Below are 27,375 nucleotides of genomic sequence, written 5' to 3' on the forward strand. Positions count from 1 at the left end.
ATATAAATTGTTATTCTTTTTACATGCGTTTTCTATGCCTTTCGTTATCCATGGCTTACTTGGGTCTTTATACTTTTTGGAGACTTTACTTAATGGAAAATGTTTATCATATAATGAGATTATGGTAGACTGAAATACTTCAAACGCTGTATTTGGGTCTTCGTTTGAGTAGACCTCGGTCCAGTTTTGAAGACTTTTGTTGTTCTTAAGGTGTTTGTGATTATTTCAAGTTAATATTTTCATTAATGTAATAATGTAACTATCACCGACGTTATGCGCAGCCGGTTAAGCCCCGCCCTCTTGATCTTCCCACCTATCGCGGGTCCAAGGGTGATTGGCTCGCGGCAGCTGGCAATCAACGCGGGCCCGCCTTTTCCTGTGTCAGTGCGTCTCGCTTTGAGCTGAGTCTTCTGCCACTGCTGCTTACGCGTTCCCCAGCGATGGACAGCTGCATATCGGCGCTTTCTCTAGCGTCGTCTCGCTGCTCGTTGACTTTGGGAGGTGGACTTGTGAGCGGATTATAAAACTCCGCCGAGAGCGTATTTTAACAACGGGGGAAAGCCAATTTTGTCGTTGTTTGGCAGAAGGAAGCGGAGCAACATGCCTGTTTCAACTCTTCTGCCTTTCACGGCCACCCCGAATAGGAAGTCTTCCAACCCGACCTCGTTCAGGTTGACGGAGAAATTTATCCTGCTTTTGGTGTTCAGCGCCTTCATTACGTTCTGTTTCGGTGCAATTTTCTTCCTGCCCGACTCGTCCAAGCTACTCAGCGGAGTTTTCTTCCATTCCGCTGCCGTGGAGACGAACACCCGCACCGGACTGGACGGTGGCGGAGGTGAGTTAGGCTCGGCTGGAAGTGACGAGAAGGTCCTGGCCAAAATTAAGAAGGACCACGAAAAAGCCTTGCTGGAGGCCAAAGATACTCTACAAAAGCATCCCGATGAGATCAAGCAGGACATTTTGATCGAGAAGGAAAAAGTGGCCAAGGAGAGTTTGGGTCAAGGTGGGAAGGGTTTCAATGATTTACCTTACGTCGAGTACCAGAGACCCCCGGGGGCTACTGGACACGAACCCCTGGACCCCACGACAAGAGAGCGTCGGGCGAAAATCAAAGAGGTAAGCGACCGGAACATCGCGCCGAACTCCATGCAAAAATGTCTTGAATGTCAATACGCAATGATTTACCTCTATTCCCATTAAGGACCGACCATCCCTGTACGTTGCACTCTCTTTCCAAACATCCCCCATTTGTTCCGGCTTGAACATTATACTGTATTCACAATCGACATTTTACGAACAGAATCGGACCGCCAGTTGTGCAGAGTCCCGTCCGCTGCCTCGACGTGCGTGAACCGCTGCATGGATGAAGGGTCCGGAGCGTGTCAAACTTGTCGCTGGGGCATCTTTGACGGGATTACACAGCGATTGCTTGCATCTGAAAAGCGCCAAGAACTTTGCAGTATTGACCGGTACACACATTCATCCCATTAATCAATAATCGTTTTAGACCATGCCATGTTCACGTAGTTCTGCATTGCCCCTTTCGCAAGATGTCCCGTGGGTTGGGTTAAGTGTGTTTGTGTGTGTGTGTGCGTGTGTGTGTGAGAGAGAGAGAGAGAGAGAGAGAGCGAGAGAAGGATCCGATGCCTCTCCACATTACCTGTGTGTCGTGTCTCATCGGAAGTAGAAAAGGTGGCGGTGCAAAACCAGTTTTAATCGGGGGTCATCTGTGCATTTGTTGCTTGCCTTCCTTTATTTGGTATGTGGAGCATGTGTCCAAACCACTTTATTATACATTACCGCACTGACAAAACGTTTTGTTCGAATATGTGTGGGGGGGGGGGGGGGGGTTCAAGTTAATAATAATAATAATAATAGATTTTATTTATAAGCGCCTTTCAAGACACCCAAGGACACTTTACAATAACAAAAAACACAAAACAATACGGGTTGAGCAGCGGCAGCCATAACGCGCCAGCGTTCACTCAACCTGAATTGCTTAAGTTTCAGAGAAACTTGTTCCATTACAAATTGCTTGGGGGGGGGGGGGAAATATTGGCAATGACGCCAGAGTTATCTTCATATTTCTAGTAATCAGAAAATGATGACTGACTTTATTTGGTGTGGCATAACGAGCTTTTTATGACCTTTCCATGGCTTGGTTGATCAAAGATTGTTGTCATACACTGAATCAAGACTTTTTTTTGGGTGAAATTCCATCTCAATCATTGAACCAAATAATTACAAAAAAAAAAAAGTGACCAAGTGATAAACTCATGAACGAAGCTGGTCAAGTTGTTTCGCGGCCGATAGATAGATGTGAGACTTTCCTGGATTTACAATAAATCCTAAAGATTTAAATAGCGTCAAATCAATGTTCCAAGTGGTTCTTGCGCCTGGAAAATTATGATTTTGGAGAGGGGTGGGGGGGGGTGTCAAATGTTTTTGGAAAAATGAAAGTTGACTCTTTTTTTGGCGCAGTTGCAGAACAGCAATCTGGCGGAAACTGGCCATTCCCTCATTAGCCTTTCGACACATTACAACATTTTGTCCCTGGCAGCCTCGTCACTTCACATAATGGCTAAATTCACTTTTACACTATTCACTGAATGGACTCGCCATAATCTCCTAATACCTTGATAACTTTAACACTAAACAGACACAAAAAAAAAAATCAATTAAAAGACGTATTAAAGTGAATTCCGAGATACATTTTGACATCCGGTTAGCTAACCAACTGTGCCTACGCCGCAGAAATGAATCTTCCCTGCTTTAGAGTGCCTCATTGTTGGTTGTGAATGCACATATGTCAGGGAGACAAAAGTGGAAAAGCGAGATGGTATACAACCCCCCCCCCGTCTTGACCGGCAGCTCCTGTTGGCGTGGCCGCGTTAGAACGCCTCGTTGTCGCATTGTGGATAAACACTGATGACGACCCGGTGGGATATATTCTCGTCACTTTAAGCGGCTATTGTTGCCTTGTCAAGTGCAGCCAGGGCATTGACTTGTGTAGGGCTTGCGTACGTCACAATAAATGGTGTTCCATGTTCTCATCAACCTTTTGATATGCAAATGAAGCAGCGTCACACTTATTTATTTATGTATTTATTTTGTCAGCGTTATAGCGCTCATCCATCTAGCGACGACATGACTCTTAAAGCGGCAGCTGCTACTCCGCTCGTGAGGCGGCTCCTGTTGTTGTCGTAAAGAGTAACTTAAATGGTCTGGCTGTCGGGGCTATTTTTTAGATACCGATCAAATATTAATGAAGTAAAGACAACAACAACATAGCTTTCGGTTAGGGCGTCAATTTTTCACCGGCTGCACTTTGCGTACTGTATATGTGATGGGACACTATACGGACAAAGGTTTTTGGACATAGCTCTAAGGAGAGTTGCGAAAATTCGCAGAAGAAAAAAAATGCACATAACCAGAAGCGGATTTTCGCTGAAACATTTGCGCAGGACTGGAACTGTAAACAGGGTCGTTCCTAAGCCGTCGTTCCTCTGTACTATGCGATTATGACTTGTCGTTGGAAACGTCAGATATTTCTGACAGAAGCAAAATCAGTTTGAGATGCGAAAATGAAGAGTGCAGCTGTCCTCCAAAAACGCTACACGTTGTCTTTCGAATATGGCGATGTTATGGTGTGACAATTTCAGTCGAATTTGGCGTCTTATGGCATGACATCATTTCAAAGGAAACTCTTGAAATTTCAGAACCGCAAAGTGTTTGAGGCGAGAAAAGTACATTTCGCTTTTTTCCTCTTCTTAAATTCTCCACTTCCTGAAAAGTGAATCGCAAATCAGAGCAAGGAAATGCGGTTATGATTGGAGACTTGAGCAATGCTAAGATCTTTTCTTTGAGGCTACCCCAGCTGGGTAAGTGCTTTAGTATCGATATTGCTCTTGACGTTCGGGTTCAGCCCGGTTCATAAGAGCAAGCCGCCGTTGGAAAAAAGCCCGCGGGAAGGTCGTTCGGTTCTTCCGACCGGCCAGGCTGAATACTGCGGGGTGGTGGGTGGGGTGGGGGGGGGGGGGGGTCGCATGACAAGGCGCCGGCAGCGCAATGGCGGCATCAATAAGCTCGGGTCAGTCCCATTGATTTTACACCTTTTTATAAAAAAAAAAAAATTAAAAAGTCAGACACCCGCTGCTCAGGCACAGGAAAAACATTTGGAGGGGACAAAAAGCCCAGTGAATACAATTTACACGAGCCACCAACTGATCTGTGAAACTAGTTAACACGCTGTTCTTACAAGCTGTTAAAAAAAAGAAACAATTTTTTTAAATTGACTTTATATGGCTCCTGCCAGATCAAAATGGCAGCTGGCTCATTTGTACATAATGACACACGGCAACAACGGATGAGCCACAGTGTTCTCTCAGACACTTGTAGTTGCCCCCACCCCTTTACCGCCTATCTTTTGGAGTATTTGACGGCAAAAAATAAATAAATTATAAAAAAAATGTCCCCTTTATTGTTCACAAAATATCGCCGCCAAAATATCAAATTAGTTTGTGATTTTTGCCATCAGTCGGGACGTTCCAAACCTTGGAAGTTTTGTGACCCAACAGCTTTTGATGTCATTTGACCCCCCCGCACCCCCCCCCAAGGGTATTCTGTCCTTCGTTTGAGCTTAATATGTTTGTTGCTAAACAAAGCTAAAGGCTCCTCGTTATTGCAGTCATCTGTCAGCGTCGACGCGGGCGATGCTGTTTACCAAACAATATGTCACTGCAACAGTCCCCGCCCCCCACCCCCCCCCCCCCCCGCCCCCAATTCGCATCCTCGGGTCCCAGAAACAAGATGAGTTAATACACCGGGGCTTCGGATTACGTTTTCCTGCTTTCACCTTCCGCTATCTTTCCCGCGGTGTCGGTGTGCGTGACGCCTCGAGAAGGATAAACATCTTGTTTTGTAAAGTGGTAGGGGGGAAAGTGGGGTTGGGGGGGGGGTACCACATTCATGTAATCAGCCAAATGTGTTTGCCACCTGCAAATGAAATACTCGGGGAGAAGCCGCCAGGTCAGCGGCGATCTCTCGCTCGCTCGCTCGCCTTCCCTCGCTCTAGGAAGCCTCCGGAGGCCAGAGCGATGGCGGCGGGGGCGGGGGGGCTTGCCGAGAAAATTCACAGCTGATAAACGGGGATAATAAAGGCGGATGTGGCTGTAGAGATGGTGTTATTTGGCGCCGCAAACAAGGCTTTTTATCGGTTTCCGAACCACTTGGAGTGGATTAGATTTCAGGCTAACTGGAAAAGAAAATAAACACATGCCCTCAACTCTAGTTACAGTTCAGCTCTTGCACCGTATTAAAACGGTGAACTGGAAGGCTGACTGTGTGGGGTTGGGGGATGAAGGGATGAGGTTTAGAGCTGAAGTTTTTGGGTGCGGTGAGGTTTCTCTTCAGGGGTAACGGTACATTTTAGGGATTGGGTTCGTTAAATTTGCGGGATGGGTTGGGGTTAAAGATATGTTTAGGAGTTCGGGTCGGTAGGTATGGATTACATTTTGCAGGGAGAGAGTTTTGTTTAGGAGAGGATTAAAGTGTGAGAGGTTCAAGGTTCAACGTTAAATTTAGGATTCGGGCTAAGATTTGGGATGAGTCCTCCGGCGAGGAGTAAATTATTGTTATGGTTTGGATTTAGTGTTTGGGGACAGGGTTTGCTATTACGGTTAGCATTAGCTGTCGGATTAGCGTCGGCGTTTGAGTTGGCGTATTTCTGTGTGGCCCTTATAGCATGCGCACCACGCCGTCAGGCATTTGGCCACTTTGCTCACCCTTTAGGGCGCGAAATGGAATTTCTTGATCAGCCTAACCTGGCTGCCTCTCGGTCCCTATTTCTGTATCGACCATTGAACTAATTACATCTGGCTCCTGGACCTGGCTTGTTCTCCACGTGTGTGTGTGTGTGTGTGTGTGTGTGTGTGTAGGCGTGTGTGTATGTGCGTGCGCGCGTGCCAGCGAGAGTTATAGCTGATCCCTGAAAAGGTTCTGTTTAATCGTCTAATGGCTATAATAGCTATGACTTGCAGCTGTTTGGGGTCTTGGAGTGGCTTTAAGAACATCGTAGCCCAACCGAGTTGTATCGCGTCTGTCCGTGTAACATGTTCATAGAATAGAGCTCTGCACCATGGCGGTCCAGTGGTTAGCGCGTCAACCTCAGAGATCGTGGGTTCGATACCCGCTCCGGCCTTCCTGTGTGGAGTTTGCATGTTCTCCCCTGGCCTGCGTGGGTTTTCTCTGGGTATTCCGGTTTCCTCCCACATTCCAAAAACGTGACGGGCTGATTGAACACTCTTAAATTGTCCTGAGGTTTGAGTGTGAGCGGGGATGGTTGTTTGTCTCTGTGTGCCCTGCGATTGGCTGGGAACCGGTTCAGGGTGTCCCCTGCCCACTGCCTGAAGACAGCTGGGATGGCCCGCCGCGACCCTTTATGAGCATAAAAGCGGATCGGGAAATGGATGGATAACCCCCGCTCCAGACTTTCTCCCCCCCCCCCCCCCTTTTTTTGAGAACAAAAGCTTACGATCGTCCCTCACCTTATCGTGCAGCCTCTGTTAACCGAACTCACTTCACAGCGCAACATAAAAACAGTCATGAACAGTCGCCTCTTGATGAAAGCTTCTATTTTTATCCCTGAACTCTTTTTTTTTCTCGGCATTACCAATCAACCCGTGCTTTATCCAGTTCTTCTCATCAATCTTTAAATCAATTATTATTATTCTTTTTTTTTTTTGAACTGAGCAACTGGGTTTGGGATTAGCTTCAAATTTAGCAACAGTGTTTATTTTTTTCAGAGTCCACGTAATGAATATTGCTGTTAAATATGTGGCTAGCCTGGGAGAAATGCCACATCGCGTTACATCAGTGTGGACTGTGACAGTCGTCCCTGTTGGGTCATGGAAGGCCCAGTGTTTTTTTTTTATTTTTTTGACTTTTGGGTGGGTGGTCTAAATAGGTCTTGCTTTGGGAAATATTCTCATTGCGTATACTCTGTGCGCTGTCCCCCTGGCATCCGAAGACGCCGCATGAGGAAATTGAAACTTCCCCGCTGACGTTTTCTGGCGTTGTCGTAACCTTTGACGAGTTTATCCGCCGGCCTACAGCGAGTACCCGGCAAAACCCCGCTCCTGCCTGCCATCTCAACCGAAATAGTTCCGCTCCTCTCGGCTCGCTCACTGAGCATTGATTTAGAAAAGCCCCCTGAGCGAGATGAATTATATGCATTTAATGTTTGCGCTGTAGGTCAGAGCCAGGGCGAGGCTTCAAGCATGACTGGCAAAACTCGCAGAAGTGCGCAAAGTGAATGTGTACGCAGACGCTTGAATACACTTGCATAACTACATCAGTTTCCCAAGACATTTTCTGAATACGGATAGCTATAAATTGTGTCGTTTATGTAACCGTGCCATTCCGGAGAGCGCACATTGAAATCCAGCACATTTGTTGAATATCATCGTCGAGATGTGGAAAAGCCTTTTCATAAATGTACCCCGAATTTGATAGTTTCCGGCTCCTTGCTCTCTCTCGTGCCTCGGGCTCAGTTTCGAGGTGCTTTGATGCACGAGCGTGGCAGGTGATTCCGTTCGGGAACATTTCGGATGTAATGTTTTAAGTGCTCAAAGTGCGCTATTAAATTTAAATGGCACATTAGGGCGTCATGTCAGCGTGTCTTTTCCTTTCCCGTGCAAAAGCCGAGCGCTGATTCGAAATGTAACAGCCGGGCCCCTCATCCGCTCACGAAACAAAGTACGTGCTCTGATTTATTGTCGGATTAGCCACACGCGATCAGTGAGATCGGCGACGGCTTTTGTGGATTCAGATGATATTTAGCTGATAGTCTGTTATGTTTTAAAATACCGGCTAACTGCAATGTCAATAGAAAGACATCAATACGCCTCCGCACATCCCTGAAAGCTGCCACATTTAAAGCCGCCTTGTTTTTACAGCCAAACATTAAATGAGTGGCCAAGAGTAAGTTGCGACTTCGTGGTTTTAAATAACATCCGCCGCTCGCGCCAAGTGACTCCACTCACTTGAACGTAACCCCAAAATAAATCCCGTATTTAGAAGCCTAGAAGCCTTCCATTTTCTTCGAAACTCACAGCGCGCCATAAAATACGATGTGCCTTGTGTATGGTCATTACGGTAATATTTCCACCCCAAAATGGTTCCTTGCTCGACAACGCAGAGTTCAAACTTAAGGCGATCGGTTACGCAGTTGAAGACGGAAATAGAGCGGCGGCAAGAAAGTTCGTTCACGAGTCAATGTTAGAACTTACTGTTGGTTAAGTGAACTGTGTCGCTGCTTTATTAAATAAGTTTTACTGACGCCTGATCGTTCTGTTGGCGTTTCCTTGAGCGTAGCTCCCTCTAGTGGAGGCATTGTAGATTGCATCTTTTAAGGCGGCGCACCCAATGGATGAAAAAAATTACAAAATCTGCCATTCATTGAAGGTGCGCCTCATAATCCAATGCGCCTTTTAGCGTGGAAAATACGGTGATGTATGCCGGCACAACCCCTCTGCCCCCCGAGGGTGTGCGGGAGGGGGCGGAGGGGCGCCTCTGTGTGAACGCAAGCATGCAAAATCCACGAGCCGCGGTCACCGTTAATGACCGAGCCTCGTGCGTTTGCCGCGGCCGCTCGGATTAGCCCGGGCGAGGAGGTGCCATTCGTCTCGTCTCGGTGACGGCTAACAAACGCGGCTAGCTCATTAGCATTCAAGAGGATATTGATTGGATTATGCGTACCGTTGAACAGGGGATAAATCTGCTCGTGCCGCACACGGAAGCAGAGCAAACTAAATACATTGATTTGATCCGACGTTAAGATGTCGGAGCAAAGGCTAGCATGCAACTGTCTGTTCACTGGAGGAAAATGTACGACAGCAGCAATAAAAATCTGCAATACAGGGCGGGCCAGAAGTCGGTATGGCGCACCGTGCGTATTCACAACAACCTCATATAACATGTTAGACTATGCGGGCCGCCTTCCAAATTCCGGATGCGCCTTTTCACTGCGAGTCAACACGTCGGCAAGTCATTTGCAGGCCCCTGTCAGCTTTTTTTGCATTTTGGCATCAACACACTTAGTTTGAGCAGTCGACTTGTTTTTTTTTTTTTGAGTTGAGCCCTTCAGCGTCGCCCTCTGAAGGGGCAAGGCCGACATTTGATGTATACTGGTGGCGATGCGCGGAGACGCTAAGGGATATTCAATATCCGTGTTGTCCCAATCACACCGGGGGTCATGGCCGGTTGATTTTCTTTCTCCAAATCCAATTCGGTCCAATAGCGAGAGTCAGCGGCTGTCACTCACGTAGGCAATTTATTTTTCAATCTGCCGTGCATGTGAGAGCTCCGTTTTTTTTTTCTTCTTCTTGCATTGCTAGTTATTCTTGCATATTTTATTGGCTAAGCACCGTAGTGGCGGGGGCCGAGCAAAATGCAAAAGTTCTTGCTCCCCCCACCCCCGTAATTAGCCCAGTGATTTATTAAAGTTGAAAATGTAATTGCGCAATCAGCAAACAATGCGAGTTAGCCGGCGGGCGTGAACGCAACGCGGCGGAGAGCTTTGAAAAGCGGCAGCACAGTCAGACTTTGTGTGTTATCAGCAATTCGAAAATGCACCCGGGGGGCGGGGGGGGGGGCTTGTTGAAAATTACCATCCCTTTGATATATATTAAATATCTTAACTGTAATTACACAACACGGTGATTCTTTACATTCCTTTTTTTATGTTTCAATATATTCAAAGCCGCTCTTATGCTATCGTATTTCTTGAGCTAATAAAACGAGACTCATCTTTAACATGAGCTCAGAGGCCCCCCCGGCTGTGCTGACGGTCTGGGCTGTTGTAACAGACCGCTGGAAAAACCGGTATTCTTTGTATTTTTCCAAATGATACTGGACTGAAACGCGAACGGACTGAGCCTCCCCTGAACGGCAAAGTTCGAACAACAGTCGGAACCGCCGTCACCACGCGGGCTATTTTCCCACCTTCACGTTTCTCGACAAGAATCATGTTTCCGCCAGGTAACGAAAACTTGTTGAAATTAGGTCAGGGCCTAATTTCCTATTGTACCTAAAAACCTATTGTATGGAATGCAAAGTGAATTGATAGAAGTGACGTAATCCTTACATCTGTCAACAACAATCGTGTTTCTGTCAGATAAGCTTGTTTTATTAGCTTGCAGCCCTCAGGCGTGTGTTGTGGTGGGAAGAGGTTTCCATGCGGTCTATGAATGCCAAAGATCATGTTGGAGTCTCATTACAGGATAGTTTGTTTCACCAAGATGATAATTAGGCGCTTGAGTGGCGTTTCTGTGTTCTTTAGCGTCAGATTCCGACAGTTAAGGGGCACTGACGGCACAAACCCCCACATGAAAGCGCTCGCGGCATTCAAGGGGTTGACTTTTTTTTTTGCCCCCTCCCGTGCCGCCTGCCTCCATGGGAAAGCCAGACTTGACCCGATGTGTCATCTGCCTGCTTCGACTTCTCCTTCCTCCTTTGAGATGCGCAGTTTTGTTGTTGTTGTTTTCTTTTATCTCCTCCTTTACTCGATACATTGTTGTGGCATGCTCGCTTACCACAGAAGTAGAAAAAGTACATCGAGCTAAATTATTGAAGTCGGTCAAACGCAGCCACATGGAGGCGGTTCGGAATTTGTGCGTGTATAATTGATGCCGAGGAATGATTCACAGTCCTATCCTGCTGGTCCACTTATCGACATCAACATGAATTGGGTGTATGCACAGTGCCATAAAAGGTCTACACACCCCTGTTCAGGTATCGTATTTTCTGCACCTTGAATGAATGGCTTATTTTAAAACCGTTTTCGTACATCAGGCGCATAGAATAGAAGCTACAATAGTGGCTGCGGTTGCGCTATGCTTCCACTAGATGGAGCTACACTAAAGGAATACAATACAACTTTATTCATATGGAGCCTCATATAGAGAGAGGCGCATCGGATTATAGGGTGCACTGTCAAAATGGAATGCTTTTAGCTGCACCTTATAATGCGGAAAATACGGTACCAGGATTGTGTGAGCTCCATTCCTATAATAGGACAAACAACACTGTACATAGATACGTGTATATGCATACTGTAGACAGTCTTCACTCGGATTCATATTCTCGATGTTTAAAACATGCAAATTACCTTAATACGCCCTTAAAATTCGATTGAAATACGAATGGCCAAATTATACAGATGCGACCGGCATGCAAATGTGGAAATAATGACGACTGTTCCAATATTTAGTGACTCATACGTTTAGGCATAAAGTTGGCGAAACATTACTTTTTTGAATGCGTGTCTTAATTAGTCGGGAGTGGAGCGAATCTAATTCCGTCCACCCGGAGATGTGGCATAATGACTCTATTATCACACTTTTAACTCTCAGTCCCCATAAAATAATAGACATTGGATAAAGCGAGGTGCTGGTGCGTAAAATTGAAAGTTAAAAAAAAATTAAAAAGTGTGTGCTATGTTCCAGTGTGTTTTGACAATGGGACAAAGCTCACAGCCTTGACCGACTGATGATGTAAGCGTATTGATCTTGCGTTTAAGTGACTGGATCAGCAAACAGTGGCAGAGTTAATGATGGGTCAACCGGAGCTGATATCCGAGCTGCTGTCACTGAGCGCACACCGTTGAGGGTTTGGGACGGTCCTTCTCCAGGGATGAAGGACACACTTGTCGAGCCATTTGCTACTTTTCAGTCATTCGTCTTCCATGTCGAAGCGTCAACACTCACAATTTTGTGGTTTGTCACCAAATTAAATGGCACAATTTTTCAAGTCTGCAAAGAGGGGATCTGAAAGTTTGACCACAATGTCTGCTAGCTTAATGCTAACATCTGATACAAAAGACCACTCAAAGGCTAACAGGGGAATTAGCATTGACTGAAACCTCGAAGCAAATATTTGAATTTTAGCACCATGACTAAATATACAAATGTGTTACAAAATATTCCGGCCACATCTCATCCTGGACTTGTCATCTGTTCATTGAAGTAAAGACTGATGCTCCGTATATTTTCGTTCATTCGTTATCCGAGTGGGCGATGAGGTCAAGCCACGGATGGTGGGTGTAATGCAGGCAGCGAGTCGGGGGGGGGGGCAATCAATGCGTCTTTTACAGAGTCTTCATTACTTTGCCTTTTGTCAAGTGGCCAGGTCAAATCCAATTGGTCTGCCTCCTGCGTGTCGGACAAAGTTCACGTCAATACTTGAGTGTCTGTGATCTGATACTGTAACGCAAAGCAATACACGCACAAATGTATGAGGTTTGCTTGTTCAAACAAAGGTTACAGACACTCACTCTTTAAAAAAAAAATCACTCGCCATGGATGTTTGTATTAATCCACGAGAATTCAACTGTTCCCTGCTACTGTGGTACATTCAGTATTTGTCAAGTCATTTTTTTTTAATAGGTCGGCGTAGAAGAGGGTTTTGCCCAGGTTGTTTATGAAATTCTGTTTTGTCAGCTGCTGTTAATGAATCACATATTATGGCGGTCATGCATCTTTGGATTTGAGCTCTGCACAGATTTTGAGTAGAAGATAAAGATCGGGCACTGAATCTCGGCGCTTCACGTCGATTATGACGGAGACAAACTCCGGCACGTTGGAAAAAGTCACGGTTTTGCTTGACATGTTTCTTTTCTTTGACATGTCTCTGCTTTTTTGATAAGTGTTTGTGGGACTCAAAAGATCAGTCAGAATGCGCCAAAATACGCGAAACTCTGCTTTCGCAATGCCCGGCGTTGAATGAGTAAAATTTGACATCTAATCGTACATCGTCACGATCATCTTTAAATTTGCTGGCCGGATTAAAGAACTTTGTTGGGCCACGCTTTAACCACCACTGCGCTAACTTTATTAGCCAACGAAAGCTTACGAAGTAGGAACTAGAATATGAAGTCACTAATATAGACGTTGGTCATCCCTCGTATGGACGTTAATCCAATTCCTGTGTGGCCGTGATGCACTTGTTAGCCAGATGGGATTAAAAACCACTAAAAATGGCCACGCTGGCTCCCCCTTCTGGATGGCACCCAGACATCTGTGTTGAGCATTTATTGTAACATCTTATGTAGCGTGATCATCGCGCCTCCGCCGATGTCTCGGTAACTGCCAGAAGTTGTTTTGTTTTTCTCTTTTCCCCCACTGATGTATAGATTTATTTCTTTTCAACACTGGTTTATTTCATCCTGCCGGCCGTTCTTCTTCTTCTCTTCCTCGTCCTCCCCCCCAGACAGCCATCAGCGAATATCGATCACCGTGTAAACGTCGCGGCGCAGGCATCGCCTCGGCCCCGTGTCGATGCCGTTATCCGCATCATTAAACCGCAATCAGACGGTTGGGATTTGAATGGTTTTGCACCCGCCGCCGTCGTCGCGGCCACCGCAGGTTTGGCTCGTTAGAAGGTATCGCAAAATCGGACTTCGGGCAAGACGTAATAGTATCCTCTCGACGAAGATTGTATCTCGTAGGAGGCGTCGAGAGTGACGAGTCGCCGTGAACGGGCGATGCCAACCATTTTTTTTCAATTGGTCATATTAGGCAATGTGAGGTTACTTGGATTCCTTTTGTTAGATTTTTTTTTTCTTCTGCTCACTTTGAAAATGCTCGATAAATACAGTTGTGTGGTTGTCATATTACTTCGACGGAGTTTGTGCTAAGCCATTAATCTTTCACAGTGGTCACGACGCTAATGGATCTTGAATTATTTTTCTTATTCTTTTTTTAATTTATTTTTTTCCTTTGGATCTTTTATTTCCGCGCTGCTTGCGCTTCAACTTGGCCTCATGTACGAGTGCGCTTGTCACTTGGGCAAATTGTGCCTCCGGCACACTGGGCAAGCACTCGGGCGTGCTACCACCTGTGTGACCCTTCTATCTGCGCTTCTGTAAAGTGTAATTATACAGGGGAAAGACCGACAAGGGACTGATTTGCGTATGGCACCACGATGGCTAATGCGCACAGGTGCTTGAATGATTCAAAAAAGAAGGTTCCTCAAATGGCGAACAGGGGGGTGTTTCCCGGCGAATTAGTGTCCATTTGTGCTGGTAGCATACACGCAATGCCGATCGAATTTTATCAATCGCGTGAATGTGACATTTATCGTCTTTTTTTAATGGAGCATCAATATGTCTCCTAGTTTTTCTGACTTCACACTGTAAGCGTCCTGTGGACTTTAATGATGCAACAAGAGGGAGTTTTTTTGGGGGGTGGATTATTTTTCTGTTAACCAGCTCGATCAAAGGGAATCTCTTAATGCACGCTTCCAAGTTCTCAGCATGCATCGGCCTGTGATGGGCTTGCACGGTACACGAAAAAGTTTAGTGCGCAACATCACTATGATGTTATATTTGAATTTGGAAAAAAAAAAAAATCACGGTTTGACAGCCGTCATTGGCGCTAGTTTCTTATTAACCCTGTCATGCACCCTGATAAGCTGTCCACTGCAGTAACCGCTGTCCCCGAAAGTCATAAATTGACCCAGAATTGTTCAATGGGTTCGACTATATCAGTCAAAACTTTTTTGTTGGTCGATTGGTTCATTGCTAAATTTGCAATTCATGACTTTGCTAGTTAGCATCCGTACAGCTTCCTTGTTGGTTAGCGCATGTGCGAGAGAAAATTGTATTTACTGTCACCCCTTATTTTGAAATACTGAACTTATTTTGAAATACTGAACTATACTTTTTTGTCAGCATTGTTTTGAATAAGACCCAAATTTGTTCCGTTTTTTTGCTGTTGTTGTTAATTCAACAAGTGTAACAAGTTATGTTCATGTCAACATTATTCTCAAATGTGCTACACGTGCAACATACAGCACAGATGACATTTCTTTCCTCGGGAGAGAGAGGAGCCGCAGCGGGTGCCCGCGCCGCCATCAAAAGAACAGTTAACTTAAAATGACAATTATGATTTTGTTTCATCCCAGTTGACATGGACAGTCAAGTATTAGTACTGGCAGGGGGGATCGTTTGGGGTATTTATTGGTAGTCCTAGCGGAATGCTGCGTTATGCTACATTAAGCCTCGTTAGTCGCATGTTTTCTCCCTCGAGCCAAAGTGAGCGAGGATTCAGTAGCAAGCGTCCAGATTATTGGAACGAGAGTCGAAAAACAGGGTCAGCCGACCTTCAACCTTTGCGCAGCGGGTTAATGATCTGCCACGGTGGCCGTGTGCGCTTGTTTGTGCTGCACAAGCAGTGCCAAATCACGGTGAGCCAACCTCGAGCTTGGCCTTTTCCCGAGAGAACCAGAAGTGGACCTCACTCGGTGTTGGCCACCAGGTCGGGTTCCTTTCTGGGGCCGGATCGGGCTTGAATGTACTTAAATCCGGTGTGGCGTTGGTGCCGAGCAACTTGGCACCTTTTTAGAGTGTAGCCAATTAGCTTGTCTGAAATAGCAGCGGGTCCAAATCGCCGTGGTCAACCTGGAGAATCCTGAGCCGGTAATCCAATTAGCGCCAACGTGTCGGCACGCTGACTGTGAACCCGTTAACACGCAGGAGCGTTTAGCTGCGCCAGCTTTCAATTTGAGTCTTGCGATTCATTTTCAAATATTTGAGTCACGGTTTGCTAGATTTGCCTAACTTAGGTTTTTCTAGACAGATGACCTGAATGAGTGTAAATTGACTTTGTTTCTGAGTCAAACTGTCGCCTTAACGAAGCTTTTGGGACGTATACAGGCAATGTTGAAAAAGATTTGGCAAGAACGGTATGATCTGGTGCGAGCAGTGTGATTAAAATGTTAAAATGGCTCCTCTGACACACCTTGAAAACTGCAAGTGGTTAAAACTTTTTGAGTCATACTTTGGATGACATTTTTCTCCAAATTGTCCAAATTCTGGTATTGAATTATTGACCAGGATAACGGGAAAGCCACACAGCTGACTTGGCTCGTAAAATGTTATTGTGGGTCGGGTGCCTGAGCCAAAAATGACCTTCAAATACGATCTCGACGACATCCGTTGTAGGTTCTGTCTCTTCCCTGTATTTTTTTAATTCATTTTTTTCTTTTTTTAACATCACTGTCCCTGCGACAGGAAGTGAGCGAGCCAGCTAGTCAACATTTTGATGCTTATCAGTTGGGCCGCGCGGAGCCCCCCCCCCCCCCCTTTCTTTTCTCTGTTGCGCTTTTGAACAGAGGAATTTCTGTGTAGGTGTCTGCCAGCTGTATTTTGGCTTCAAGCTGCCACCCTTCAGAATATCCTCGGCTAATTTGCCGACGTGCTCCGTACGTGGCGGCTGAAGCGATCCCGAGGGAGCTTGCCGCTCTCGACCCTCCTTCTCGTGTCGAGGAGCTGTAATTAGCAGCCTCGCTAGCTTTAATTAACGGGCTTAAGATGGGAGGACACCATCTCTGGCTGCTTGGCTGACGTGTGGGGGAGACATTCGCCCCCATTCGATGCATATCAAATAAAGACAGTTTTAACGTGCGCAATCATCGCCGCTGGACACAGTATGTCCACATTTGGTCAATTTCATCCTTTTTCACAAATCAAGACTTTTGCCCAATCCGCACCTGGATCTGTTATGATTTTTTTTTTTTTTTTAAACGAGTGGCCAATGTCAAGTTTTGAAAATGCCTTGGCCCTCTTTTACGATGCGATGTTAACGGCTCAACAGAAATGAAATTTTCCCATTGGGGGGTGGGGGGGGGGGCTTACATCTTTGAGGAAGCAAGACTCGCTCGCACAGTTCTCCAAATTATACGCCGAGTGTGCTTGCTTCGAGATGCTTATTTGTTACTTCCACTTAGTTCACTGTAAAAGTGACACATAAAACAAACTGAAACGTGGAATATTTAAATGTCAAACTATTTACTTAAACCATATTATTTTATTTAAAAAAAAAAATGCTAGCGTAATGCTAACATACAATGCCGAGTGCCATAGGCGTCTAACAAAAATTCTGATTATTCCGGAAATATAAACCTTCAAATACAAACACACAACACCAAAAGAATCACAGCTACGATATATTGGGGCTTCATTGTAAATATGTCTCCGCATATAGCGAGATAGCAATCAGCGTACGGGGATGGGTGTTAGCTGTTAGCGCCTCTCCTTGGCGTGTGAAATCAGAGCCCATTCAGCCGGCATGATGCAAGGAATTTTTGCGCCGGTGGGACCAATCTTTGTTTTTTCTTCTCTGTCAAACGTGTGCTTTACTGATGAGCCATGGGATTGCGTTGATTCATGTGATTTTTTTTTCTTTTTTAACTAATGATTCTGCGAGGTAATGAGCAGACATGCCTTAGCATCATGTGAATTTTCTATTTGAAACAACCAATTTTGCATTCGTTAATGTCATTCAAAAACTAAACGAGCCAACTTTCAGTGGTGGGACTTGTACATATATTGTATATGTTTTGTCTCCATTTGAGTGTTTAATTTTGCCTCCGTTATATATAATAAAAAAATGAACCTTGAATCTTGACATTATAATCCATTATTGTTGTTCAGTAGGCCCTCTGCAAAGTGCCATCCATAATAGGGATGGGCGACAACTGATAGCAGCTATCGGTATCGGGCGTTACCAGCCTTTTTTTCAAGATAATGAGTACTCGCAAAGGCTGCCGATACAAGCAATGTATTTTAGCACTTTATTACCCTGGCTTCATCCCTTTCCGTTCTCTTCAAAGCACTTCATCCAAGTGCTGAGAATGGATATTTCTCCGCATCATCCCATCAATCGTTTGCGTCATCGCATACAAATCGATTTTTGCATCATACCAATGCAAAATGCGCACGTACCAAATACAAGCTACGCAAATGGTGATCGTATTCCCGTCGCTTGACTTGCAGTGTTCTGTTGACAAACACTTTCTTGTGGCTTACTATGTCGCTTTATGAAATTTTGAAGTGTGGGCCCCCGTAAGCGTGTCATCTAGCGATATTATTGTCGGCGAAGCTCTCCTGAGCGCCTCCTTATCTTGGCTTGTGCAGCCACCGTGTGACAGGTGAGGAGCTAGCCGAGCTGAAAATGAGATTTTCTAAGCCGCTTGGCCGCCTGATTGACTGACTGTCTGACTGCCTGGCCGACTCATTCACCAACCGATTCACTGACTGAGCAGGTGTCTGACCGATAGAAGGACCCGCGGGTCCGACCGGTGTCTCGCCCTGGCCAGTTCATTAACAGCCACTGAAACAAGTTGTTTGCGACCGGAGTCGGATGCGAAGGAGGAGGCGCATGGATGCTGTTCAAACCGAGATGAGTGCGCGAGAATTTTCGAGTCGCACCAAATAAAGAGATGATTCCTAGCGGAGAATGATGGGGCTCGTTGCGTTGGGGTTGCGTATGGAGCTGGGTGGTTGCTAGGATTTTTTTTTCTTTTATGCGCAGTTCAATTGAATACTCTGCCAGCAATGAAAATTCGTGTTTGAATTGGCCATTTCGAGGAGAACGGCTTCAATTTTTTTTGTGTGCGTGGTTTTTTTTTTTTGTTAGCTTTGCCACAGAAATAAATCACCTTGATTTGAGCAGTTCTATCAATTTTCGGGATTCATCCCTTCTGGAAAGTCAAACTCACACCGAATCCAAAGCGATGCATTTCCATAGGAGAATTATATAAACAGTGTTCCAGACAACCACAAATGCTAAGAAAAAATAAATTTTAAAGAGAATATCTGTTGCTTTACGCAAATAGTCAATGTACAAAAACCGAGACAATGTTTTGAGCCCAACCGCCCCCCCCCCCCCAAAAATAAATTGAATCCGCAATCATATGAACACCAGAGCAGATGAAATCTCTGATTCCACCGAGTTGTATATATTAGATTAAAAATAAGCATCTGGAAAAATCTCTACACGACGCAAGAGTAAAATTGGAAATATTGAATTCAACAAAAGCGGCATCGTTTTTTGTCATCAATGGCAAAGCTGTCATGTGCATGCCAGGCCACTAGTTGGCAACCTAACAGACTGTAAGCACTTCGATTGTTCTACATTTATCCTGAATTTCTTTTTTAAATTGTATTATTTAACATACAGATTTTCTTTCTGTTCCAAAATCCTCAGATGTCAAATGCCCCCCCACTCAAAAAAAATCTTCACATATCTTCTCATGCCCCCGTTGTCTCTGTCTCCCCCCTTCTCTCCCTTTTCCTGGCAGATGATGAAACACGCATGGGACAGCTACCGACGCTACGCCTGGGGTTCCAATGAGCTCCGGCCCGTCTCCAAGCAAGGCCACTCCAGCAACCTGTTTGGTCAGTGCACACACACCCACACCCACACAACAAACACACAGTCAGGATTGCTTTGCCGTCACTAGCACCGGCCACCTTGGCCTTTAGATTAGCTCTCATTGGTTGTCATTTGGAACCATCCATCTATGGCCGCCGTTAAATGTCAGATTTATCATATATTCATATTTGGGAGGTGGGGGGGTGCGAGGTGTCGATGCTTGGCAAATGAGCATTGTGTGTGTGTGTGTGTGTGTGTGTGTGTGTGTGTGTGTGTGTGTGTGTGTGTGTGTGTGTGTGTGTGTGTGTGTGTGTGTGTGTGTGTGTGTGTGTGTGTGTGTGTGTGTGTGTGTGTGTCGGTCAGTCTTTAGGTCTTTGAGTCTCTAAAACTGGAAAGACTAAGTCGGTCTGTCGCTCGGCCGGTCCATCTGTCACGTCGTCTGTCTAAAAAATAATGTTCGTCAGTCGCTCTTTCATTCAGTCTGTCGAGTTACTGGACTGTTGGTCTAGTCAGTCAGTCTGTCTGCGAGTCTGTTGGCCTGTCTGGGCTTTATTATTATTATTATTATTTTTCTATCCTTCTGTCGGTTGCTTTTCTAAAAGACTTTTCGTTGTTCTGTTGATCGATCGAATAGGCTCTCAGCTCTTGTCTGTGCCTTTTCATTTCCCGTTTCCCAACGACAGAGGAATGTCAAGTGCATTGATGGGGCTAAACGAGAGGCACACAAAGTTGTCCTCTTGCTCAAATATAGTTTGACACATCATATTAATAGCAGGGGTGGAGTTTGTTCAAAGCATTTGATTCATGCGCCCTCCTTGCCGTCAGTTATCGGCTTGCGCTTTTCATCCCGTGTTGAAACTCCTCTCGCGGCTGCGTGCGCATTTTGTGGCTTGTCAGCAGGCTTCTATAAATACACTTTACTCAACGCGCCACGAATGAGGCACAATTGTCTCTGGAGATGTTGCTATAGATTATTGTCTGTGTAACTGGTGTACGGTAACGTGGCTGCCATCCCGACAAGTGCAATAATCAACATGCAGAGGAATGGGGGGGGGGGTGAAGTTAAAAACTTATTTAAAAAATGTTGGGAAAAATGTGGCACAAAAATGCAAAAAGACAAAAAAAACATATAATATTGTTGTTGTTGGTAAACAAAGTGCAACCGCATCATCAATCAAACATCTCCCGGCTCTTTATTTTATTTTTTATTTTTTCAGAACAAATCCAAGCCATGCTGTAATATGTCCTGCATTGTCCTGTTGTTTGTTGACGCCTAAAGGACGTGCAGGAGAATGATGGGAATCCTTCCTTCGATTCGTCATACACCCAGAGGCATTTTATGTATTTATTTTTTGACCCACCCTTCTTTCTCCCGCCATTGTGATCATGTCACAGCGGCTATGTTTTTTGTTTTTTGTAATTTTTTTCCCACCAAAGGTCTTTGGGGTGGAGTCGCTCGCCGCTGCGAAACAAAACAGCAACCTCGTGTCGACGAATCGGATTCATTTCTCATCCGCCTTAACTGCAGAGCTGCGAGGCTGCAAGGTCAAAACGTGGAGTAAGGCAAATGTGGCGCGTTTTAGCTGCGTTGACGAAAATGTGCAACGCAAACATGCAAATGCATCTGTGGTGAGGAAGAAAAATAATTAAAAAGTAAGATTCTTTAAAAGGGGGGATGGCGGTTTTTGAGCCTCAAGGTGCAATTCAAGAGCATCCTTTAAATAGAGATATTGCAAAATTGTGGTAACATGATTTATTCCCCTTTGTAATACATTCCAGCTTCACCGACAAAAACAAAAATTGTTTCTAATCTGAAAAAAACGGCATACCATAATATTGTGCTTTCTAAAAACATACAGTAATGACAAAGAATAAAGCACTTTTTGGCACACTTTGCTTCAATTCATTGGACTTGTTGCTCCGTCATGCGACATATTAGTCTTCGCAGAGGATAAAGAATATATGATTGAGAGTATGCATAGAGTCTATTTGTTAGCCCATGTCTATTTTCCGTTCTGTGTTAGCAGGATACCAAGTAACGTTCGTATTCCACTGGTGTCTGCATACGCAGCAATTGGTCTCTTAGTCAGCGGTGGCCAATGTAGTTGTCAAGTTGATGTCAGTAAACAAGTCAAATGTCATTTTTGGATGTCAGTGTTTGAGATGGCACGCTCGTGTGTACCTCTGCTGCTTCCAGCGGAAAATCCTTCATCATCGTTTTTTTGAATCTCACCCTAAGAGACACATGCACACACATAACCATCCAATGTTGGAGAAAATATTCCCCCCCGCCCACCTCCAGTATACCCAAACAAGTCATTTATCGGGTTATGTTATGTGACATTGAATCTGGGGCTGCAGCCTCCGCTCGGCCGCGCCATTGTGCGTCTGAATCCGATATTCAATGCGGGTAATTGAGATAGATGGCGTAATTCCGCCGCGGCCTTCCCCTCGGGTTTCCGCGCCAGCAGGCGACGAGGAGGCTTGAACGAGATGACGGCAACACACAAAACACACGCACTTCACCGCGTTTATGCCATTATGTACCTTGATTGTGTGCCAACATTAGCCTAATTAATCGACGCGCAAATGAGGTCGGCGGCGACGCGACGTCTTGTTGCTCTTTTCGGGTAATTGTCCGTGATCAAAAAGACGCACGATTGTTCACACAGCGCAGTATCGTGTTCGGGACAAGGGATAACGTTCAAACGGGAAGTTTCAGCGTACAAGATGTATTTATTTACATCCCCCAAATAAAACCCGTGTGAATGCAAGCACTCAATAGGTACGTTAGTAAAGGAAATAACAAAATAAACACATTTTCTCTCCTCTGCTTTGAGATCAGAGTGGGATTGAATTCATGTTTAGCCATGCTACAGTAGCTAGCTAGCTAGATCCCTCGGCGGTGAGTCGGGAGTATATATTTTTTTTTTTCACCACTTGCTTCAAAGCTGGTTGCAAACCATTCATTATGTGGACGTGTTTTGTGTGTTCAGACTTGTTTGCTTATTTAAGGGTTGGAAGACAGCCAAAAAGTCGGCTGCCGTCTATCCTAACTCTGCCAAGTATGCACACACCTTCATGGGATGTTTAAAGGAACAAAACACCAGTTATTTTTTCCCCCCCGTGAACTACCTGTACACACCTTACATTTTGGTGTTTTATTCTGCACCTTTCGAAGTGTGTCCGTCGATGGTCTTGGCCAGGCTTTGGAACCTGCACCCGTAAAAACTCAACTTCAACAAAAATTTGGTAGCTCAAGCCAAAGGGAATTTTGCATGTTCTTTCAAGGAAGTGCTTAACAGGTTTATTATAGTTTGGGATTTCTCCCCCGTGCTTGCTAGCTAGCTTTCAGAACAGGTTTGTTAGTTTCAGGTTGAGTTTGCCCCCCCCCCCCCCCCGCCCTCAAAAAAAATTGTTTCTTTTAGTTTAGTTTTTATTAGTAAAAAATAGTGTATTGTGTGCAACCAAAAACATTTTTAACAATCCACAAATCGCCTAATTAGTTGGCAGAATTACCAAGTTGCCAACTTCCAAAGGAGGTCTACGGCATCCGTTTATTCATGTCAGACTGCTAATAAATCCGTTTTAAAAAAGGCTTGTCATAATTTGAGAGGGACATACGGTATGTATCTCTTCCAAACCAAACTTGCACTCGCTGCACTCTCGATCCAACCTCTGCGTTTCCTTTCAGTGTCAGCTCCACAAAAAACTGTTGATGCCTGCAGTATGAGGTGGCAAGTGGCGAGGTTAACGCGCCGCTTGCTTTTACGCTTCCTGCCAGCGATCGCTGAACCGTCACTTTCACCCAACGGCGTCATCAACGACCCCCCCCCCCCCCAAAAAAAACACTTGGAAAGCTGATTTGGGAACGCCAATGAATTGAACACAACGCAGTGCATCGCTTCTTCTGAATGAGACATTGACTGCTGAGTCAGCACGCCGCACCGGATGCTTTTTATCTATTTTCTTTTTTGTCCGCCGAGGGCTGGAGAGAGGTTAGATGTCTTCATACAACTGCCGTTTGGCAAGTAAGAAAGGGACAATAACAGGAAGTGGAACTGGCACCGTCAAGTTTTGCATCTGTGACTTGCTTTGTACCACTGACTGATTCGGCTGTTTGAGGTTTGTTGGGATAGTTCCCGTTTGAATAAATCAGAGAAACAGACAAAAACCGGCTTCTTGGTATAAAGGAAAACGGCGAAAGTCAAGCGCATTGCCCATGTTTAGTGAACATTATATTAAAAAACAAACCAAAAAAATATTAATCACACAAGACATTAACTCTTTCATAACCTGGTAACCCAGGGGTGTCAAAGTCATTTTTGTCGCGGGCCACATTGTAGTTACCGTTTCCCTTGGAGGGCCGTTATGACAGAATTTTGTGAAGCCAAATAAACCACCTCCACATATTTCATACGCAGCGAGCAACAAATAAATGGCGAACTAGTTTTGACATCAGTAGTCAAGTATAATGGATTGTTTAAACATTAATTATTACATTATAGATGAACATTTTAAATTCTGTTTCAGACTTTAGCAAGCATCATGGAAGTTGACCTGCTTGAATTGCTTACATGGGACACATAAAATGATGTGGCGGGCCAGATCTGGCCCCCAGGCCTTGACTTTGACACCTTTGTGATAACCTGATAATCTGTCCACTGTCGTAACCGCGGTCCCCTAAAGGGTTCAATAGTTGCACTTTTCAAGAGCAGTGTAACCTCCGTACGGTGTTAACAAAATCCAAGGACAAGTCTTGGAGTAAATCTATTCGACGGCACATTACAAACCACACAATAGAAGGTGAAGGCGGCGGCTCAGCGAAGAGGAAAAAGAAGAAGTCATATCGGGTCATGCGCAGCAAATGCTGAGTGTTTTCAAGATGATCTTTTTTTTGGGGGGCGGGGGGGGGGGGAGTGAAGAAGTAGAAAAGGCCATCGCGTATCCAGTCACATTTTCATGTGACGTGCGGTTCTGGGCTTACTCTTGGCACTGTGCGGCGAAAAGGCAACATTAGAACAAGGGCCAAGACCAACGTTGAGATTGCGCTTTCTTTTTTCACGGAGAAAATACTTTGAGCTTTGTTTGTAGAAAAGGATTACGTAAGTGCCGCATGAATAACTTTATTGTCCCGTGAACCCCTTGTAAATTGCGGGGGACATATTCCAACCCCCCCACCCCCACCCCCCAGCGGGTTAGAGTGAGTGGATTAAAAAAATGCCTTTAAGCTTCTTAAAACACTCTTTTTCAAATATTCTTTGGCGTTGACTCGAACGGAAGATTTTACCGGAAAGAAAAAAAAATGTGCACAGAACGGTCAAAAGATGCACGATGATTGATGCATTTAAGTAGATCAATCTAGAACTATTGAATAGTAAATATTATAAAAGCAAAAACGTATGGAATTAATTGTTTATGGAAACTGTACTGGCCAGCGTCGGTGAACTTTGTGTGCCCACCAAGCCACCGTTAACCCTGCCGCCGTATATCCATGACCGCATCTTCTTTTTTTTTTTTTTTATACTAATGATTTGATGCGTAATTTACTTTCACATCTCTGCCGTGAACCGCAGTTGAGTTTCGCAAAAGCTGTAATCGACGCCACTGTCGCAATGTCCTCCCGAGATTTTTTTATCCTTCAAGTCAAACGTAACAATTGTTTTTTTGTCTGTGTGTATTTGTGTGCTTGTTTCCTTTTTACACGCAACAAAAGTGTTGTCATCCCGCGGTGCACCAACAAAACAAGCGCTGAATACAAAGACGGCAAGGTGGGGAATTGGAGCTGGCATTGTACTCTCAAAAAAAAAAAAAGGAATGAATCAGGAGAAACACAAAAAAGAAGGAAATATGTGACCTTGCAAAATCAGCATTGCTACAATTTTGTGTAGAATCATTCAAGCCTTTTGTAAGAAGCTGGAGAGGGAAAAAACACACACACACAAAAAGAAAAGGACAATATTAGTATTCAGGTCACTGTCTGAGCCATCTGTATCACACTCATGGACACTCAGCTCCAAACAGGAGGAGCATTGAGAGGGAAGGAAAGGGGCGTGACACGACAATAGACATGGAAGGGTGGGGGGGGGGGGGGCTTTTCGCCTCCGGAGACTTCCACAGAGGTGGAAAGAAGGACGAGTCGCCGGCACGCCGTTGTCGGAACCGAAGCTGGTGATGGCATAATCACGAGGGCACGTTGGGCCCTCACTCATCAGTACATATGTACCGATCCACCACTTGCCTTTTTTTTTTTTTGTTTGGTTTTTTTGGTGCGATGATTTCTTGCTAAGATGGCCCAAGTTGAAAAAGCCAGAGTGTTATCAAGTGCCATCCACTTTTGACAAATATTTCTAAACTTGTGAGACAGTCTGAAAAGTTTCAAATAGTTTGAAGTTCGGCGCAAAATTGGTCTCTTTTTGAAAACACAATTTTGATCGATTTGATGCAGTTATGACAATTTTGACAACTTTGGGAGAGGTTTTGACAAATTTCAGACGATTCTGGGAAAAGGCAGGGTGGCCTGGTAGCCGAGTGGTTCGCGCATCAACCTCACGGTTCGATTCCAGCGCCGGTCTTCCTTTGTGGAGTTTGCATGTTCTCCCCGCGCCTGCGTGGGATTTCTCCGGGTACTCTGGTTTCCTCCCGCATTCACAAAACACGCATGGCAGGCTGATTTGAACACTCTAGATTGTCCCCAGGTGCGAGTGTTGGCGTGGAATGGCTTGTTTGACTCTGTGTGCCCTGTGATTGGCTGGCAACCCTACTCCCCGAAGACGGCTGGGATAGACTCTAGCACCCCCCGCGACCCTTGTGAGGAAATGGCGGATCGGAAAATGGGTGGCTGGATGGATGAGGGGAAAGGCTTGTGATTTTTGTCGACTTTTTCGTAGGCCAATATGAGAAAAGTACATTTTAAATTGAATTCATAAAAATGTATTGAAAAGCTAAAGAAGGAACAAAAAATACATTTTGACAAATGTTTTCACATTTTTGGACAAATTGTAATTATTTCCAACAATTTTGAAAAAAACCCCATTTTGGACATAAAGTTAAGCAATTTCTGGTAATGTTGGCACATTTTTGAAACATTTTGACGTTACGATTTTCAAACACAGGCAATTATGATCAATATCTGACACATTTTACAAATGTCAAAAAATGTGGAATAAAAAAAAACATCATTGATGATTTCTATTGCTTTTCATTTCTGTTTTGAATGCAAACGACTTGATTCAGTACTTTGGTTGCATTTTTTGTCTTCCAGGAAGCATCAAAGGCGCAACCATCGTGGACGCTTTGGATACGCTCTACATCATGGAAATGTTTGAAGACTTTGACGCCGCCACCGAGTGGGTGGAGAAGAACCTGGACTTCAACGTGGTGAGCCGACTTCACATTTGGTCTTGTCGTTTCGAAATATGAACATTTCCCCAGTGCCGTAAAAGTAGTCAGACAATTCCATCATTTATCATGAGTGAAATGATTAAACGTATCAGTCTCAGCACAATATTGCCAGCGGTAAAACATGTCTGCGATCGCGCTCATGGGAGTTGGCACAAGTCAAAAACATTCGTTATGGCTGCGCAATCGAACGCCAGCCAAAGCAATAACGATTCAAAAGAGTCGTACGTGTGTGCGCAAATGTGTGGGCTCGGGCGTGAGCGTGTGTATGTGAGTGCAAAAGTGATTGCGAGTGAGGTTGAGTCCATGCGTGTGCCTGTGTGTGTGTTTATTATGCTGATCAAGTAAATAGAGTTCGCAAAAGGTTATGTCCATAATTCACTCAATAAATTCCGGAATCATCGATCCGAGCTGAGCGAAGGCACCTTGAAAAGGCCACACCTTCATTTACATGCCTAATGAACATCAAACGGCTCCAGACGGCGTTCGGTCCGAGGGTTGTTGTTTTTTTTTTGGGGCGCAAAGCAGGCGAGGAACCGACCGATGCCCAAGCGAGCGAGAATGCGAAAGTAGCAAATAATTCACCGCCAGATCTCAGCGCAAATGAAGACAGAGAGCGGCCTCACCTGAATGCTAAACGGAAGCACGCCGCAGTCCGGAGAGCTTTGTTATTTGCTAACCGCCCACTGTGTAATACGCACTCATAAGAAACCAATGTGAATGGCATTTCCCTGAACAGATAATATTTTTGATTATTGTT

The 27,375-nt window shown here is 44.9% G+C and overlaps 1 protein-coding gene across 1 annotated transcript in view; it reads left to right on the plus strand.

The window, feature by feature from the left end:
- The first annotated feature begins 411 nt into the window (after window positions 1–411).
- Window positions 412–27,375, plus strand: part of LOC147185759 (mannosyl-oligosaccharide 1,2-alpha-mannosidase IA-like) — a 53,919-nt gene continuing 26,955 nt past the window's right edge. The window contains exons 1-3 of the mRNA XM_086104351.1: window positions 412–1,116; window positions 19,141–19,237; window positions 26,479–26,594. Of these exons, the coding sequence (XP_085960477.1) occupies window positions 601–1,116; window positions 19,141–19,237; window positions 26,479–26,594 (729 nt within the window). The 5' untranslated portion in view covers window positions 412–600. The remainder of the gene's footprint in view (window positions 1,117–19,140; window positions 19,238–26,478; window positions 26,595–27,375) is intronic.

The sequence above is a fragment of the Hippocampus guttulatus genome, chromosome 23 (genome assembly GCF_054856545.1).
Source record: "Hippocampus guttulatus isolate MCC_2025c chromosome 23, RoL_Hgut_1.0, whole genome shotgun sequence".
In the NCBI taxonomy this organism is placed as follows: domain Eukaryota; kingdom Metazoa; phylum Chordata; class Actinopteri; order Syngnathiformes; family Syngnathidae; genus Hippocampus; species Hippocampus guttulatus.